Source organism: Canis lupus, chromosome 5 (genome assembly GCF_011100685.1).
Source record: "Canis lupus familiaris isolate Mischka breed German Shepherd chromosome 5, alternate assembly UU_Cfam_GSD_1.0, whole genome shotgun sequence".
Classification (NCBI taxonomy): domain Eukaryota; kingdom Metazoa; phylum Chordata; class Mammalia; order Carnivora; family Canidae; genus Canis; species Canis lupus.
Window position 1 is genome coordinate 32,718,381 of NC_049226.1, and position 18,210 is coordinate 32,736,590.

The 18,210-nt window shown below is 49.7% G+C and overlaps 1 protein-coding gene across 4 annotated transcripts; it reads right to left on the reverse strand.

Moving 5' to 3' along the window:
• Positions 1-800: 800 nt before the first annotated feature.
• FXR2 (FMR1 autosomal homolog 2) lies at positions 801-15,607 on the reverse strand. Of its 4 annotated transcripts, none has more exons than XM_038536710.1 (17): positions 15,194-15,607; positions 9,224-9,276; positions 8,775-8,868; positions 8,305-8,376; positions 8,067-8,215; positions 7,574-7,667; positions 6,959-7,075; positions 4,549-4,719; positions 4,286-4,364; positions 3,696-3,805; positions 3,361-3,447; positions 2,835-3,057; positions 2,491-2,688; positions 2,206-2,406; positions 2,016-2,111; positions 1,780-1,880; positions 801-1,497 (listed from the first exon to the last, which is right to left on the reverse strand). In XM_038536710.1, the coding sequence occupies exons 1-17, from the start codon at positions 15,272-15,274 to the stop codon at positions 1,402-1,404; spliced, it is 2,022 nt and encodes a 673-aa protein (XP_038392638.1). In that variant the 5' UTR covers positions 15,275-15,607; the 3' UTR covers positions 801-1,401. The 4 variants fall into 4 exon arrangements, with proteins under 4 accessions (XP_038392638.1, XP_038392640.1, XP_038392637.1 ...); XM_038536712.1 differs by lacking the exon at positions 15,194-15,607 and adding an exon at positions 12,175-12,216; XM_038536709.1 differs by lacking the exon at positions 15,194-15,607 and adding an exon at positions 9,591-11,335.
• Positions 15,608-18,210: the final 2,603 nt, after the last annotated feature.

Sequence of the window (18,210 nt, forward strand, 5' to 3'; positions counted from 1 at the left end):
TCACAATTGAACCAGGAGGAAGTCAGAACACCCCACCCCTACCCCAAATCTTTTTCTGGTGCCTATTGCTCCTCAAACCCCTGACCTGCCCCTGGGCCAAGACAGTCAGAAGACGGACCATTTTTGCTTCCTGAGTCATCCCAGCAGGTGCTTAGGTGGTGATTCAGCCCCTTTCTCCAGGTGAGAAAATTTAGGCCCTCCCAACTCCAGCCCCAAACCTTGGTTTCTCCACGGCAGGTGGTATCTGCAACCTCAGTCTGAAGGTAGGGAGCCAGGGGCCCCGGGACACCCCCACTCCCAATCCCACCACCAGGGGCCGAGTGGTCAGCAGAGTAGGTGAGTCCAGAGCAGAGAACCAGCAGAAAGGAGAGCTGGACACCGAACTCTGCAAGGCTGCCAGTGGAAGCCTGGCTCCCCATTCTGCCCCAGGCCCGGCCCAAGCCCCAGGCCTCAAGTAATCGGATTAGGCAGCCGGCCTTGGCTCTCGGCTCTTAGCAGGAACAGCTCCAGCCCAGAGCAGCCCTACCTAGCCACCGTGACTCAGGGTAGAGGAGTGGCCCAGCTCCCTTGACAGCCCGCCCGCCCTGCACCTGGGGGAGGGGACAGGCAACAAGACCCAGGCCACCAGCCACTGTGTTCTGGACTAGGAAGGGACCTGGGCCCTGGGGACACAGGAATGCCAGGAATTCCCAAAGCAGCCAGCCCAGAGAAGCAGCCAACAAGGGCCTAGGCAGAGGCAGGTCAATCCTAGAGAAACTAAACAACCCAAGTGGGCACAAGGAAGGTGCAGGAACCATGGAGCCATTTGGATTTTTTTATTCTCTTTTTAAATACTGTACAGTGAAAAATAAATACGCCTTCTCATCCACCAGACAAGTTTGGTCCCCCTCCCCCGGGGGACCTTGTCACCCCCCTTCACACACACCCCTGGTTCTACTCCAAAACCTTCCCCATGCCTCCCACCCACTTAGACCCTTACTATCCCCGTCTTCCACAGTGATGAGGCCCCAGAAATGGGGGGTACAGGATGGGAGGAGGGATAGCAGGGGAGCCCCCCTGAACTGTCAAATCTGGGTGGGTCAAGGAGCACCCCGCACCAGCAGGCGGAGAACGGGGGTGTTCAGAGAGATTGGGGCATTAGAGGATAAAGGCACATCCAGTCTGATGGGGAAGGAGAGAGGCTCCCCTCACCCTGGGGGTAGGGCGGACAAGAGGAAGGGGGTATGACCCTGTTACACACCCCTCCACAAGCTCCTGGAGGCTGAGGGGGGACCCAAGCTGCTGTGCCACCCCCCACCCCCTTGATAAAGAGCAGCTCCAGCGCAGGTCAGTCGGGCCTGTGAGGGCCATGGTGTTGGGCAGCAAGCGAGATGGAGAAGGGAGGGATGAGGGCTGGAGGGTTTATGAAACCCCATTCACCAAACTACCCAACTCCAGGGGCGCTGAGAGCTCCCCATTCTCTGAGGGGCCCTTAGGAAGCTTGCTGACAGAGTCACCCTGAGGGGAGAGTGGAAAAGAAGAGGAAGGAAGGAATCGGTAAGTGGAAATTCAGGTTAATGCCCTCCCCGCCCCCAGCCTTGGGCTCTAGGCGGCTGGCTGGCACCCCAGCCCTGACTGGGGACTTTTAGGGAACCCAGACAGTCCGAGCCCAACCTTTCCCGCTGCACACGCAGCCCAAACTCCATCTGACATAGCCTTGTCCGTGAATTCCCTGCACCCCCTGTGCCCCCTGCCCTAGGAGGAAAACGCCGTGGGGTCCATCCCACCCGGCCTGCCTACCTTCTGTTCTGAAAGAGAGTCCTCTGAGGGTTTAGTGCGTTCCAGGGGGGGCCGCTGGCGGCTCTGAGACTCTGCTCGGGAGATATAGTCGGCCACGGTCACTGGGGAAGGCAGAGGACGGTTTCAGGAGGAAGTAGGTGTCCAGCCCCTAGACACCCACGCAGCCCCACTGCCTGGCACAGGGCACCCAGTCCCCCAGATCTGAGGAATGATGCCAGCACCCAGTGTTGGCTGACCTGGCTGACGGTCTCCACTGATGGAGCCATCCGTCCGGTTTCCACGGTTACGGCGGCGGCGGCTCCGGTTCCGACGCTGGGGTCTCGATTCATCTTCTGTGGGGCAGAGAAAACTCAAGTGGTGCATCTCACGTCCACACCTCGATTACTGCCCAGCTTGAACCTTTCAGACCCCCGGAGCAGCCCTTACCCAGGCCATTCTCAGTCATACTGGGCCCATCGGACTCCAGGCCCCCATCCATGACGGTCCTGTCCTCATCTGTGCGGCGGCGGCGGGAGCGGCGGCGCCTGGCACTTGCTGGGGGGGGTTCCCCAGGCTCAGAATCAACTGGGGGCTCCGGTTCAGATGTGTCCAGTAGGCTGTAGGGGTTACTGTCTGGATCTTTTAGCACTGGTCAGAGGAGGAAGAGGTTGTTACAGGGGTCTGTCCCCTGTCCGTCTGGCCTGCATCCACAACCCCAGCTGACAGCAGTACCTGAGCTGATAGATGAAGCGTTGTATCTTGTGCTGGGCCGGGGGGCAGGGGGGGGTCCCCTACCCCGGCCCCCAATTGGCCGCCTCCGGCTTTCTTCCCCGCGTGTTGGGGGATCCCGGTCACCTGGCCCAGCTCGGCTGGGCTCCTCCCTCTTCTCTGACTCGGTCTCAGAAGCTGTGGATGGGTCTGAGCTGGGGCCTGCAGGGTGCAGAGGGCTTCAGTCAGGGTTACCCACCCGCCCTGGCTTCAGCCCCCCCAGTCAGTCCCATCTTCCATGTGTCACCCTGTCCTAGAGATTGCCCCCAGACCTGCACCTCTCCCCCACAAGACCTGTGGCGTCTCACCATAGGCAGGACCGCCTGTCCTCCGGCCCCGGCCCCGGCCCCCGTAGCTGCCCCCATAGGTCCGCGTGGTGTGGAGGGAAGAGGAGGAGCTCTCGTCCGTGGTATACCCAGCCTTGTCACTGCCACCGCTGCCCCGCCCGCTCCCAGGAGGGCGAAAGCCCAGCCCAATCTGCCGAAGCTGCTCATCAATCTGCAGCCTCTCCAAGCGAAGCTGCTCCACCTCCTGGTTGGGCAGAAGACGGAGAAAGGTACAGAAGGAGGAATAAATGTAAGACGGATGAACAGGCTCCTTCACTCAGGCTTCTTTGCCCTGACCGCCCCTACATACCGAAACGCTCAGTAACCAAGAGAGACATTGGCTGAACAGGAAAATTACGGGACCCAACCCCACAGCCCCCAATTTGCACTCAGTGGTTTTTGTTCTCCTCAGAGACAAACTGGCACCACAGTTCCTAACTTATCCACCAGCACCTTAGCCTCCCTGCTACACCCACACCCTCTGGGCCCTGGCTCCCGGCTCGGGTACCTGCAGGTACGAGAGATGGTACTCCAGCAGGGCCTGGGCGTTGCTAATACTCTCCCGGGTGCCCACGAATATGAAAGGAACCATCCCCTGGAGAGCAGAGGGGGGTGGTGTTAGCAGGACAGTCAACACACGTACTGACTCCACCCTCTCCTATGGAAGCTCACTGTGTGGGATCATCTGGGCTCTGCATCTACTATGGGGAAACAGAAGCTCCCATCCTCTACCGCTTGGGAACTCCCATCTTCCACCCTAGAAATCCCAGCCCACAGAGAAGGGCTTCAAGAACAATCCCATCTCCTTCTGGAAACCAATTTCTAGATGCAGCTGCCCCATACCTCCTCCCTCGGGTTCTTCTTGTCATTATCACCTTCTACTCGAACCCTCACCACACCAGATTTATCCACAATCTCCTGAATCACTTTCCCGTTCTTTCCAATCACTTTGCCTGAATGGATAAAGGAGGAATTAGAACATTTTTTTAAGAAATGAAGGAAAGAAAGAAGAGTAAAAACAGAGAAGATAAAATCAACTTCTACATTTGGATTCTGTTCAATTTATTCTCCTTCTTCTAAGTTTCAGGGGAGTTTTCACGGGACAAAATACTATAATCCCTAGGAATCTGTTCTTCCATTCTTTTTTTTTTTAAGATTTTATTCATTCATGAGAGAGAGGCAGAGGGAGAAGCAGGCTCCATGCAGGGAGCCCGATGTGGGACTCAATCCCAGGTCTCCAGGATCACACCCTGGGCTGAAGGCGGCGCTAAACTGCTGAGCCACCAGGGCTGCCCTGTTCTTCCGTTCTTGTCACTCCTATGACAGACTGAAGTTTCCTTGTGAAAACTGAGGTGCTGAGCCCAGAACAGCTTTTGGGAATCTCCCTCCTCCCACCCTGTACTCTCTCCTACACGTACACACCCTCAACTTACCAACAAGGTTCCTGGGCACTTGCACAGAGTCCTCAGAAAACTCAAGGTAGCTTCGGGCCTGTCGACACGCCTCAGGAGTCTACAGGGAGAGGAGTAGGGAGTTGTTACCCAGACACTCATTTTCCTGCCACTCTCTGCCTTTGGGAAAGTGCACTGCCACCAAAGTCAAGGAGGGAGATCCACAGGATTCAGATTTCTTTTTCATCACACACTCTCCTCTCTCGACCCCCAAGGGACCTAAAGAGCAGCTGTCTTTTGCTGACCTCCCCATAGATGCGGAAAGTGCAGGTCTCTTCACCCAACTCAATGGCAGTAACCCCAGGTACTTTTCGGGCCTGCTGGATGTTGGCACCATGAGTCCCAATTGCCAGTCCCATCAGGTCCTCTCGCACCGTGAACTCCTCCTGGAAGGCCGCCGCCAACTGCTTACTTGTCTGAAATGAAAAGGCACAGTGGGGTTTGTGGCAGCGGAACCCCAGACACCTGTCCCGGGTCCCTAACACTCTGCAGGACTTAAGCAGACAAAAATATGTGAAAGCAAGCCAGAACCACCTTGGATCCACAGACCCCTGGGACCTGTATGGAGAATTCAGGAACCAGCCATTCCACTCCTACCTGGCGAACACCAATGGCTTGGGGTGGGGGTGAGGGAGGTAAACGAGGGCAGGGTTTGGGCTGGGAGCCACCACAGTTCAGGATTTGGCTCTGACACTATCTGGTTATGTGACGCTAAACACAACACACCCTCGGGGCACCTGGGTGGCTTAGCGGTTGAGCCTTCAACTCAGGGCGTGATTCTGGGGTCCTAGCATTAAGTCCCACATGGGGCTCCCTGCAGGGAGCCTGCTTCTCCCCCAGCCTGTGTCTCTGGTTCTCTCTCTGCGTCTCTCATGAATAAATAAGTAAAATCTTTAAAAAAAAAAAAAAAAAAAAAAAACACAATACACTCAGTGTCTCTGTTCTGTCATCTGCTGAACTGTTCCACCTGACTCATCCCACTCCCAGACTATCAGAAGGATTAATTAAGGCTGGTGTGAAAGGCTCTTTCACAAGGTAAATGTAAGAGTAAGGAACAATTACTCTGACCAAACTAATATCAACTCCCAAAATAAAACCCAAAAAACTGAGTAGAAAGCAAGAGGCTGAGAAAGCATATAAAGAGCTATGGAAACCACACTACCACTTCCTCTCTCCATCAGTCCTCAGATACCTGGGCACAAGGGCAGAAAGACATGGAAGGTTCTGGAAGAGGAAGTCCTAGGTAGAAGCACCAAACAGGAAAGCTATTTGAAAGGGGTCATTCCTGATCCCAGTCCACTACATCCTACTTCCAAGATGGGTGGGACTGTATTATGGCAAGGACTTACCTCAGGCAAGAAGGGGATGGACAAAAAGGGACCACGCTGGGTATTCAAAATAACTGCATTAGGGAGGAAAGGAGAGGCTCTACGATGATTTACAAATGTTCTCTAGAAGTTTGCCAAGAGTTTTATTCTTAAACTGCCTGACGGGTACAAGTGTACCTAATATACTATGTTTTTCCTTTATGCAGACAATTATTTCAAGATAATTTAATAAACAAAACAGAAAAAAAGAAGAAAAACAAGATCTCTCAAAAACAAGACTACATGTACGGCCAACTTAACTATCTTTTTCAAAGACTATTTATTTGAGAGAAAGAAAAAGTGAGGGCGGAAAGGAAAAGAAAGAATCTTGAGCAGGCTCTGTGCTGAGCACGGAGTCCCAACTCAGGGCTCGATCTCACAACCCTGAGATCGTGACCTGAGCCAAAATCAAGAGTTGGACACTCAACCAACTGAGCCACCCAGGCGCCCCATATCTGGCACTCTTTACCACACTGATCAATACAACCAGGTCCTAAGAAGAGTTGAAGTCTACCTTTTGTCACCAGGGAATCTGCTCGTTGGGAACTTGAGCAGACATAATTTGTATCATCTGGGGGTAATGGTGAAGTTCTGCCAGTGCCCTGAGTAGCATCCCTGGAGAAGTGACAGACCACTATGATTCACAATGTGCACAGGCTCGGAGAAAAGCCTACCAAAAAGATCAGTTCTATTGATAAACGGAATGGATGTGCACACACACACTATTTGTATAGGATGGTATGGCACCTAAGCAAAGGGAATCTGACCATCCTAAGATATCAGAACTCAAAAAGACCTTGTTGAAATATTTTAGTCTAAACACCTCATTGTCACACAGATAAAGCTCAGTGAAATCAAATGATTTGCCAAAGGTCAATATTTGACAGTGGTCCTTCCAGAATACAAATGGTTCTCAAATAGACCCTGCAAAGCCGTTTGATTCCCAGAGGTGATCTGGGGGAGGCCAGTGGAGGTCCGGGTCACACTCCCTTCTTCTACTTAGGCAGAGCTTCTCTGATCTGTTTTAGGCATTGTGTTTTCAAGTAAAACTTCACTTGATCAAAGGGTCCCATGGTTAAGAAAAAAATGAAAACAACTGTACTATTATAACATGATGAAGCTCTGCCATCTGGAGGAGTCTGGGAAAAAATAGCAGACCCAGGTTTAATGGCCCAGAAAGACCTTAGTCTTTTTGTTCTGTAAACACAAGAGCATGGGGGGAGGATGGGATGGGAAGGCAGGATGATAACAATACCATTCAGCAGTATGAAGTGAGGCCTAAACTTACTTCCAGGTGCTTGGTAGCCTCCTCATTGCGGGACATGAGCAGGAGTTTGGTGCGCAGGCTTCGAAAATGCATGTCACCCAGTAGAGACGCCCGCTTCACAGGGGCTTCTGTAGTTGACTGGGAAGAAACCAATGGACAAAATCATTGAAACTGACTTTGAATACACAACGGGGAAGACCCAGGACTGGGAACCAGGATGCCTCAGTCTCTGGAAAAGGACAGGAGTTAAGAAATGAAATGAGAGAAGAGAAAAATCACTATCAGTTTCACAAGGGCCTACTATTATCAGGGTACCTAAGAGAAGTGATTTTAGGCAGAGGGAGGGGTGAGAATCGTATAGTCTATTTTTTCAGAGCCCAAATATGCAAGGGAAGGTCCAGACTGCAAAAGGATGGCCAGGCTTAAAAAAAAAAAAAAACTTAAGGTCATACGTGAGGGAAGACTCAGGAAACATGGCCTGGGCCCGCAGGGGTCAGGAGCCATACAAAAAGTCTTCTTTGACAAATAAACAGAAGCACATCTGAGCCCCTTCCTTTCTGCAAAGGAGTTAAAAGGGGAGGAAAAAAAAAAAATCACTGAGAGGGTTTACGTTTTAAGTCAGGTCAAATAACTCACCAGAATGAAGAGCTCACTATTTGTGATGTTGAGAAAGATGCAGTTCGCTCCCAACGCTTTCTTGAACTCTTTATGGACATTTTCATTGGAGCAGCTGCCAAGGAAGAGAATAGTGCTCAGTGGGCACAGTGTGCAGTTCAGAGGTTCAGAGAGATGGGGATGACAAAAATGAGATGAGGAAGGATGGGGGAGGACGAGGAAGACTGACAGTACAAGAAGGGCCTGGGAGGGATCCCTGGGTGGCTCAGTGGTTTGGCACCTGCCTTTGGCCCAGGGCACAGTCCTGGAGCCCCGGGATCAAGTCCCACATCGGGCTCCCGGCATGGAGCCTGCTCCTCCCTCTGCCTGTGTCTCTGCCTCTCTCTCTCCCCACCCCATAAATAAATAAATAAATCTTTAAAAACAAATAAACAAAAATAAGAGGGGCCTGGGAGAAAGGTGGGCCAACAGGAGGACTGTCAACGGAGCCCCCATCCCGATGTCCCTGACTCACGCCTCTCTCAGATCCTCAGGCACAGCCATGGTAACCTTGAAGAAGCTGCCTTTGGTTGCAAGGGGATTGGGATTAACTGGCCGGAGCCGTTCCAGGGTGACAATCTCATTGTAAGTGGCATCACAGGCAGCGTATTCGATGACGTAGAACTGGCAGAAAGGAAGAAACAAGTGTGGATGACCTGAGCGTCTGTCCCCCCCCTTTTCTGTGACTATGGTCCGTGCTTCCCATCACTCACATCTCCCTTCATCATCCGCACCCGGGCCAGCCACCAGCCGCAAGGTTCCTGCTCATTGGCTCGAGAATAAACCTGGAGCCGAAAATAAAGAGATACTGAGGCCCAGCTAAAAACATCACGAACGAAAAAAAATTAAAAAATGAAAACATCATGAACGCAACTTTCAGACCCTGGGAAGCACATTATACCACAACAAAGGAGACACGAGGAAGGAGCTAATTAAAAGCCCAGAGGGTGCTGTCACCATAACGGGAAAGTAACTCCCCTGAAACTGGGAAGCTCCCTGAGTTTGATCACAACAGGGAAAGGGAGCTGGTGCACTTCTCTCTTCCACAGCCTACTGGGCTGGGTTTCAGAGGGAGGAGAGTGAACCAACCAGAGGAGAGCCTGGGATACTGGTCTCAGGGCAAGGGAGACCACAGAATCCTGGAAAAAGTGACATTTAGAAGGGGTGGAGCCCTGGCTCTTACCTCCACCTCGTCCCCCTCCGTGATCTCTTTATTATAGTCAGCTGGAGGTGGGAGCCGGACATCCCCAAAAGGAATCTGTCTCTCGCTCTGCCAGCTGCAAGGGAAACCGTGACATGAAAGCTATTTGGGATCATGTTGCTATTTCTTCAGGAAGGGGTTACTGCCTCTGCTGGGCAGTTCCCACCTTCTCTGGTGATTAGAGGCTAAATTCTAAGCCCTGCTCCACTGTATCTTCTGTCTCCTGCTAGAATCCAAATACTAGGTCAACCGTTTCCCCCCCCACACACACACATTTCAGCCCATTCCTCTCCTGGGGTCTATATAAGTTGACCACCCACACCCCTGGCTCTCCCCCACCTATTACATGCCTCATAGGACTCAGCCGCCCCCTCTTCTCCACTCTCCTTCTAGGACCTAGTATGCTGGATTCTCTATTCCCAAGGTCTTACTTGTTTTCAAAGAAGATGGTGACAGAGTCTTCATGGACATCCTTCACAAAGCCCTAGAATGGATTTTAGAACAAAGTGAAAAGAAAAGAAAAGAAAAGAAAAGAAAGAAAAGAAAAGAAAAGAAAAGAAAAGAAAAGAAAAGAAAAGAAAAGAAAAGAAAAGAAAAGAAAAGAAAAGGAAGGGAAGGGAAGGGAAGGGAAGGGAAAAAAGAAAGAGAGAAAGAAAGAAAGAAAGAAAGAAAGAAAGAAAGAAAGAAAGAAAGAAAGAAAGAAAACGACAATTTACTACCATCAAGGGAAAAGAGACGGTTACCTAGAGTTTTAGATAGAGACACAAGAAATTTAAAGATAGGACCAGAAAAACTTACCTGTACTGGGGACTGGGGCAAGAATATGAAGTTGAGGCAGGGACAAAAGAAATGACACTGACATGGAAAGACAACTGGCAAAATCCACAAATAAGATGAGACAAATGACACAGAAGGGGAAAACATCACCTGCATAAGAACAGCCTGGAGACTGATGGGTCTACTATAATTCCCACAGGGGCCTCCCTATCTATCTGCCTCCTGTTGTGCTGAGCAACTTGCCAGAGTTCAATTAAAATACCAACAATACTCAGCAAGGCTAAGAATATCCCATGAGACAGTGTGAGGCTGTCCTGGAACACCTAGAGGACATCAGGATCTGCCAAGAGAGAAAAGGGTATAGCTCCCCAACGCAGCAAGAGACCTGAGCAAACTCGGTGCCTTCGTGCCTGGGTCCTAAGTGAATTCTTGGAACACTGTTGAAGTTCAAAAGGATGAACACAATTTATAGAAGGAGAAATCAGGACTTAGGATATGTGAGATTTCTGAATGCTAGACTATGACACGCTGCTACGAATCTGAAAAGGGTAAGACCCCCACACCCCAAATTGAGACCATGACTTGGGAGAGGAACAGGGATGACTGAATAGCTGGTCCACTTCCTACTATCTCAACAAAGACAGGCAAGCTCTATGTTCAATCCTATGCTCCCAATTTTTCTACCTTCTCTAATTTTCACATATTCAAAATTAGGGATTGTTGTTTTTGAAAGTCCAATTTATCAATTTGCTCTTTTCTAACTGAGCTTTTGGTTTCCTGAGAAAATTTTGCTCAATCCAACACCCAAAGCTTTCACCTATTTCTTCTACAAGTTTTGTAGGTTTTTTTTTCTTTTTTTCTAAAAAAGATTTATTTATTCATGAGAGAGAGAGAGGCAGAAACACAGGCAGAGGGAGAAGCAGGCTCCATGCAAAGAGCCCGATGCGGGACTTGAACCGGGGAATCTGGGATCATCCCCGGAGCCAAAGAAAGGCAGGCGCTCAACCGCTGAGCCACTCAGGCGTCCTAAGTTTTGTAGTTTTTATTTTACATTTAGATCTATGATCTGCTCTGAGTTAAACTTTGTACATGGTGCAAGATATGCAGAGTTCATTTTTTACCCGTGGACAGTCCGGTTGAGCACTATTTGTTGAAAAGACTACCCTTTCTCGACTGAATTGCCTTTTTGCTTTTGTCAAAAATCAGGGAAGTGCAAATTAACATATTACCAACAGACAGAAAGCAGATTGGTGGTTGAAAGAACTGGGAGTGATGGAAATATCTTGATTGTGGTAATGGTTTGACACGTATCTATATAGATATGTAGACTGGTATCTAAGTCAAAACCTCTCAGTTTATACTTCGAACATATGCACTTCAATATTTATTCCTCAATAAAACTGTTAACAAAGAACTAGGGGTTGGCGCGCCTGGGTGGCTCAATGGGTTGAGTGTCTGTCCCTTGATTTTGGCTCAGGTCATGGTCTTGGGGTGGTAGGCTCGAGCCGGGCTTTAGGCACCACACTTAACGGGGAGTCTGCAGTAAGTCTGTTTGAAATTCTCTCTGCCCTTCCCTGCCTCAAATAAATAAATCTTTTTAAAAAAATTTAGGGATTTCAAAAAGTCTAACACACAAGAACCATTCCTGAACTCTGCAGCTATGCGTAACAGCTGAGCTTAGGAGAGAAAACACCGAAAATGCACACTTCTATCATTACCACCTCAATGAACTGGTTGAACGTAAACATTTACTATACTGCTGTTTCCTTACGGTGGGAAAACCAAAACTCAGATTTCATTCTTTGATACCAGCTGGCCATCCTTCTCTTCTTTTGGGATCAGATCTTGTTGCGGCGCCTCACTATGCAGAGCTTTACTACTGCCCAAGGCATCTGGTCCTCCTGGTGCCTGCCCTTCTGCTCAGCTGTGCTTTCGTTTTCTCTGCCATTCCCCATGTTTTCTCCACTCTTTGTACAGCTCCACCTATACCCAAGCTTGCTATTCCACACACGAGTCTTCTGAGGCATTTTCACTCCTCACTGTTTGCCTGAGTCCTTCTTCCCCCTTGGGTTCTCAGCTCCTTGAGCATCCTCCACCCTCCCCTCCTAACAGCATCACTTTCCTTTTCTTTTCTCCCTCTGTGAGGGTCTGTGTGGATTTCTAGAAACATTTTACCTAGCTCCTTCTGTCTTTATCCAATTCTTTTTTTTTCTTTATCCAATTCTTTATCCAAAATGTCTGTCCCTAAACTTGAAAAATAGTTTAAGAGAGGATTAGCTCTTCTCAAAACATTTTAGGGATGAGATAAAAAGCATGGAGGAGATAGAAGAGAATCACTTGTCTGCCTCCTTTAAGAAGAGATTCCCGCTCCTAGATATACTTCTTCGCAAAGGATATTCCCATGGTTCTAATCCCATTCTCCCCCAACATGTTAGGGTTAGCCCTCAGGGAGAGGTAGCACTACCACCCTGTTTTTCCTAGCTACCACTATCTGTCCCCAAGGCAGAAATAGCTCAGAATGGAGTTTCCCCTCACATTACTCAGCAGTTCAACCAAACACCACACAATCTTAAACTTCTAGGGTCTTTTTCCTTCAAATACTCACCAGAACAAGTTTTCTTCCCAAACTCATGTTAACTTCACCCACATCATCCATTTTTTTCCTCCAAAGATACCAGTGGTAGAAAGTGAGAGATAAGCAGGTGAGAGCAGGAGCAGGTGAATCAATCTCTAGAAAGCCAACTAGATCCAAAGAATGACTCAATTCAGTGGCTGCAGCATATCCCGGCTTTGGCTTAAAGGGCTTAGGACCAGAAAGAGGAAGAGTACCCAAGCGTTCTAGATACTTGTTTCCTTAAATAAGATAGAAAATTATTCCCCACCTCTACCCTATCTTCTAGTCCTGGACTCTCAAAAGAAAGGAGGGGGTTCTGGGAGAAAAACAGGAGGGGTCTGGATAAAAACCACAGCTTGAAGCTGGGGATGCTGTATTCCTTAAGACAGGAAGAGGAATGTGGACATCCAGGCAAGGTCTGGAACGTTGGCTGATTGTGCCCTGAAAGGTGAACAGATATTTCATGAGGAGAGTACAACCTAGAGACTAAAACACTTTTAGGTACCGGAGAAAATGAAGAGTTGGTGGGATAGCTACAGGATAACTTATATTCCAGATCTGACATGTGCAGTGCTATCGTGGAAGATGATCAAAAACAGGACCCAATTCTGAGACAGGAGAAAGGGGCCTCCCCAAATTTATAGTTCTAGAAGCAATGTAAACATTCCTTGACCCACACCAAAGTTTGCTGAGTCATGAATATTAAATCAGCAGCAAGGTCAGAATGGATAAGTATCTATATGGCACTGAAAGTTGAAGAAAGATTAGTCTGAATTTAGGAATTTATTGTTGTTTTTAACTGACCCATGAGGCAGAAAATGCTAACATGGCCAGAACACAAAATCCACATCACCTGGCTTTCAGCTCAACTCCAAACTCTGATTCAAAGCATCCTGTCCCTAATTCACCCAAGTCTATCATTGTCATAGCCCACGGGGTAAAGGGAAAGATTGAGAGATTTTCTGTTAGACACTTGTATGTGTAAAGAGAAATGTGTCCCCAGTCTCACACAGTTCATCTGAACTGGATACCAATCTTTCCCAGCAATGCTTGGTACCTATGCTTCTTAGAAAAAAGCAAGTATCATTATCTCAATTTTAGAGTCATTTTTCTTCAAACCCAGAATTCGGGGTGGGAGAGACCCAAATGAAGAACAAGATACTGGGGAAAATGGGGCTAAAATCTTACAAGGAAGGGTATTTCAACAAAGGTACGCAAATTTGAAGAAAAGGGATACAAGAGACAAGCATACTCTATCAGAATCAGAAAGGAATTAGAGACTTCTGCCAAGAAAACAGAAACACTATGGAGGCAGGCTAGAAGAAAAAGTCTTGAGTTAGAAAAGTATGCAGAAAAAAACGACAGAAGGGGTCAGTTGGGAACTTCCTTCAGACATGGAATAAGGTGGTTCCTGGGGGATACACAAGTTTAGGATAAAAAACCAAAGACTAAGGCTGACAGGATAATCTAAAATAAAGAGATAAGTGTTGCCACAGGCTCTGAATAGAATGAAATTTGGTGAGGGAAGCCAGGCAGAAATCGATAAGCATTTAGGGTGGGTAAAAAATCACTACACTCAACTTATCAACTGAAGCCAGGGCAGAAACCTTCCACTCTAAGGGCAAAGACAAGACCCTTACAGTTACAGGACTTCTGTTCCAGTTTCTAGGATAGAGTTGGAGAAAGTCATTTCCAAGGGCACGAAGATGCAGAGGTCTTTTACAGGAGGAAAGGCCTGAAAGAAAAAGAGAGGGGACTCTCCCTCCCATGTGATAAGAAGATATCCCTGCTCTTGCTCCTCAGGGTAAAATGAAAGAAGACAGGAATGAGAAAAATCTCTGGGATGATTCCAGGCATAAAATCTAAAGAGGATCAAAAATAACAGTTACACAAAGAAAAATTCCTGAGAGGCAAGAAGGGGTCTCCCTCTGGCTTAATCCAAAGGGGAAAACAATATCCTAGAAAATGGTTTCAGAATAAAAATGGTGGTAGCAAAAGGAGTTCTAAGGAACCACATCCTGGGCAAGGCAAAAGTGGATGTAAACAAGGATCCTTTAAAGATAAATCCCCTTCTTAAAAAAAAAAAAAAAAAAAGCTATCAGATTCCCAAACTGAGAGTTGACCAGAAGTCTTCTCCAAGTGGCAATCCCTCAGAAGATCTCTTCATGTGATTAGGAAGGTGAAGCTCACCCTGCTCCAGAGGAAGAAACTATAGGAATGATCTAAAGATAGCTGAAGTCAAAGTGAGATACAAAAAAGAAATGCACCCTCCTGGAATGGCAGACCAGCCAGCCTTGGGATAAAGGGCTGGAGTGAGAGACTTGGGGGAAAGATGCCACCTTACGGCTAGGAGGCAACTTGACTGGTACAACAACCCAGAGTTGCTGAGGTCAACGATAGCAAATGTCATCAATGGATTTTGACCGTTTCTCCTTGGGTTGGGAGCAGAAATACAGCAGGAAAGTGGGGTGAGTCCTGCAGAGCCAGGAGGCAGAGGCCTCTCGGAGGAAGATAAAAGGATCTAATATGGGACGGCCTTCCCAAGAGGGTAATAGGGAGGAATAAAGAGAATTCTCCATGTGCTTGGACCGTGCGGGGTGGGGGGATGTGATGAAGGTTTAAGGTATGTCTTCTACTAGGGAAACAAGAAAAGTCAACGAGAAGCTGGGGAAATGGGGTCTCCTGGTGGTGGGGTGGGGTGGGGTGGGGGGAACGACCGGGTGCCGATCCGAGCACAATAATGCCCCGATGTTCATTCTCTCCAAGACGGAGTGGGGGTTGGGGAGTGGGGGTGGTTAAAAGCAAGTGTAATTAATAGAGGGAGCGAAAATCGGAGGAAAGGGGGCTCACTTGCAGAGGTCCCCCCCAGGAGGGCTGCGGACGGGAGCGTGGGTCCGGGGCTCGCGGGGTCAGGACTTGGCTCCCGAAACGCGATCCCGCCCCACCGGCCCCCGCCCCGGCGGGGGGAGGGGGCCGCACACGGGTGTCCCCGGCCGGAGCGCCGCCTCACCTTGTAGAAGGCCCCGTTGGAGCCGCGCACCTCGACGGGCAGTCCCGGCTCCACGTCCCCCCCGGAGGCCAGGCCGCCCATGGCGCCGCCGCCGCCGCCTCCGACTGCCCCGGCGGCGGCTGCAGCGGCGGTCTGAGTCCGGGCCGGGCCAGGCCCCCGGCGTCTCCCCGGGGGAGGAGCCGGAGGGGGAGCCGCCGGGGGCGGGAGCCGGGCCGGCCCCACGGCGGCCCTGCCACAGCCAACGAGCAGGGGGCCGGGGCCGGGCCGCTCCCCGTCCGCCGCCGCCGCCTTGGTCTCCGCCACCGTGAGGGAAACGGCCGCCGCCGCCGCTGCCTTCGTCACCTCAGCTTCCGCCTGCCGCCGCCCCCGCTGCTGCCTCAGTCCCGGGACCCGCTGCTGCCGCTGCCGCTCTACGGCCTCCACCTCCCCCTGCCGCTGCCGCCTACTGCGCAGGCGCACCGGGCACCCGCCCGCCGCGCGCGGGGCCCGGAGGGCCACGGCGCAGGCGTCAAGGCTGGCGACCCAGCTCGCGCTCGCCAGCGCATCAGGGCTTCCACACTCCCCTACGCTCTTTCGCGCCCCCTGCTGGTCGCTCGCTTGCGCTTGCGCAGAACTAGACGGCTTCCTTTCTTCACCATCCGCTCCCCCCCCGCCCACATCTCTTCCTTTCCCCGCCCCACAACACTGAGCGCGAACCAATCGTGCGGAGGGAGGGGCCGAGCCCACTCGGTCGGATTGGGTTTCTGCCGCTCCGGGTCAGGCCACACCCACTTCCCCGCCGGGAGCATCCCCGGGCTGGGGCGAGCTGGGGACGGGCATGCGCCTGGATGACTGCTTGGTCACTTTCCCCACCTTTGTCTTTCTTGGTGCGCACGCTCCAAAGGAAAAAAAAAAAAAAAAGCAGCCCGGTGCTCTTGCGCCGGGCTTCGTCCGGACGCACGTATAGACTCTTAGGAGCATCTGTAACTCTAGCTGGAGACTTAGGGACCGCGTTGTTGCCTCGAGAAGATGCCGATCGTGCATACAATGAAACGTTAAAGGATGATTTCAAGGCGGTACCAAAAAAGCAAAGACGACTTAGATTAGCTACTGGATTTGGTATCCAAATACTGAGGATATTCACAATAGGAAAAAAAAAATGGAGTGGAGTAAGAAGGGGTCGTAGAGGGAAAAATTTAGATTCCTGAACTAAGATAGGAAATTTAGTTGTTGGGCCACCTGGGTTGCTCAGTGGTTGAGCATCTGCCTTCGGCTCAGGGCGTGATCCCGTGGTCCCAGGATCGAGTCCGCATCGGGCTCCCTGCAGGGAGCCTGCTTCCCCCTCTGCCTGTGCCTCTGCCTCTCTCTGTGTGTCTCTCATGAATAAATAAAATCTTAAAAAAAAAAAAAAGAAAAAATTTAGTTGTAGAAATGGATATAAAGTAGCACAGAAATTAGAATCATGTGTTGTGCATTTAATCATTCAGCGAAGTATTTGTTTCGCCCTCACGGTGTTCCAGTCGCTGTGCTAAGAACTAGGGGTACAAAGACAAGATATAGTCCCCAAAAGAATGATTTTGTAATATACCGGGAAGGGAAGGATAAACAAATTTAAACCAATCCGTAAGTGCATAGGGATTGACCGAAGACGTGATAGAGACCAGGACTAGGTTTAGAGGGAATTCCAAGGGTCTTCAGAGTGACCAGAAGAAGACAGAAGAAGTAACCTGAATTGAGATATGAGGTCTGAGTAAGTGTTTGCTAGAGGGAAAGCGCAGTAAGAGTAGTCTCGAGCTATCAGAATATGGCTGGTGATGCAGAGGAGCAGAAAGAGCCTGTCCTTTAGGGAACCACAACTAGTTCAAATAGGCCTGAAGCAGGGAGCTGCAGGAAGGTGGTCTGTGAGGCACTTGTAAATCAGATTAAAGAGAAAGGCTTTTTGCTTTATGAATACTGAAGAGCCACAGAAAGATTTCAAGCAGTTGTGTAATGTGGCAAGAATTGCATGCTTCAACTGTGGAGAATGGATTAAAGAGTAAGGGTGGTCCCAAGGTCCCAAGGTGTGAGACTGGTGAGTAACTATTGCAGGTAAGTAAGAAAGATGCTGAAGACCTACTTGGATTGTGGCTGTGGATAACAGAGGTACCAGTTGATTGGTGCCTGTTAAATTTACAATAGAATCAATAAAAATTGGTGAAGAGGGTGGTGAGAGGTGGGCTTAGGAGCCAGTAAAGAAGTGGGAGGATCCCCAGACAACTCTCAGATTTGTACTTAGTGTCTCCGAGTGAATGATGCTGCCAATCATGGAAGAAAGAATTCAGGAGACAAAATTTTGGATGACACGTTGATGACTTTGAGTTTGGTTTTGCTCTTTAAGGGTCCACCATCCAGGTAGACATCCCTTGTCTTCAACAAACTTCTCCTTCTACTTAAATATAGGTTTTTGTTTTTTTAGATTTTACTTATTTATTCATGAGAGACACAGAGAAAGGGGCAGAGGGAGAAGCAGGCTCCCTGTGGGGAGCCCAATGCAGGACTCGATCCCAGGACCCCAGGATCATGCCCTGAGCCAAAGGCAGACACTCAACCACTGACCACCCAGATGCCCCTAAATATAATTTCTTTAGCCTTCCACTATGCCTTTACTAGGTCAGGCCTTCCACCTCACACCACCAAAGCATCCTATACTCCTTTGTGGGACTCATCATGGTTGTACTATTAATAATTTGTTCAACGTCTGTCTTCTGCCATCTGTGAGGTCAGAGACTGGGTTCCATGCCTGTTTGTGGCCACCACTGTATACCCAGTATCTAGCACAGTTCCCTGCACGGCAAATATCAACTGAAATGAAAGGATCAGTGTTCTGCAGGTCCATGGACACACAGGTACGTGGTCCAGGATAGGTCTTGGCTAGAGAGGCAGACGTAGGAATCATCAGTATATTAGTCATAGCTAAAGATACAAGACAAAAATAAATCTCTAAAGAGAAGTGTCAACTGAGAAATGAGTTGGTCCATGATGAAACTCTCAACTACAGC

Excerpts from the sequence above, each read along its gene's own strand:
- FXR2 (XM_038536709.1), bottom strand. The coding sequence starts at position 9,725 with ATGCAGGTGATGTTTTCCCCTTCTGTGTCATTTGTCTCATCTTATTTG. Across the intron at positions 8,216-8,304 it reads TGCGGATGATGAAGGGAGAT|TTCTACGTCATCGAATACGC; the intron begins GTGAGTGATGGG and ends CCTTTCTGCCAG. Across the intron at positions 7,668-8,066 it reads CCTGAGGATCTGAGAGAGGC|CTGCTCCAATGAAAATGTCC; the intron begins GTGAGTCAGGGA and ends CTTCCTTGGCAG.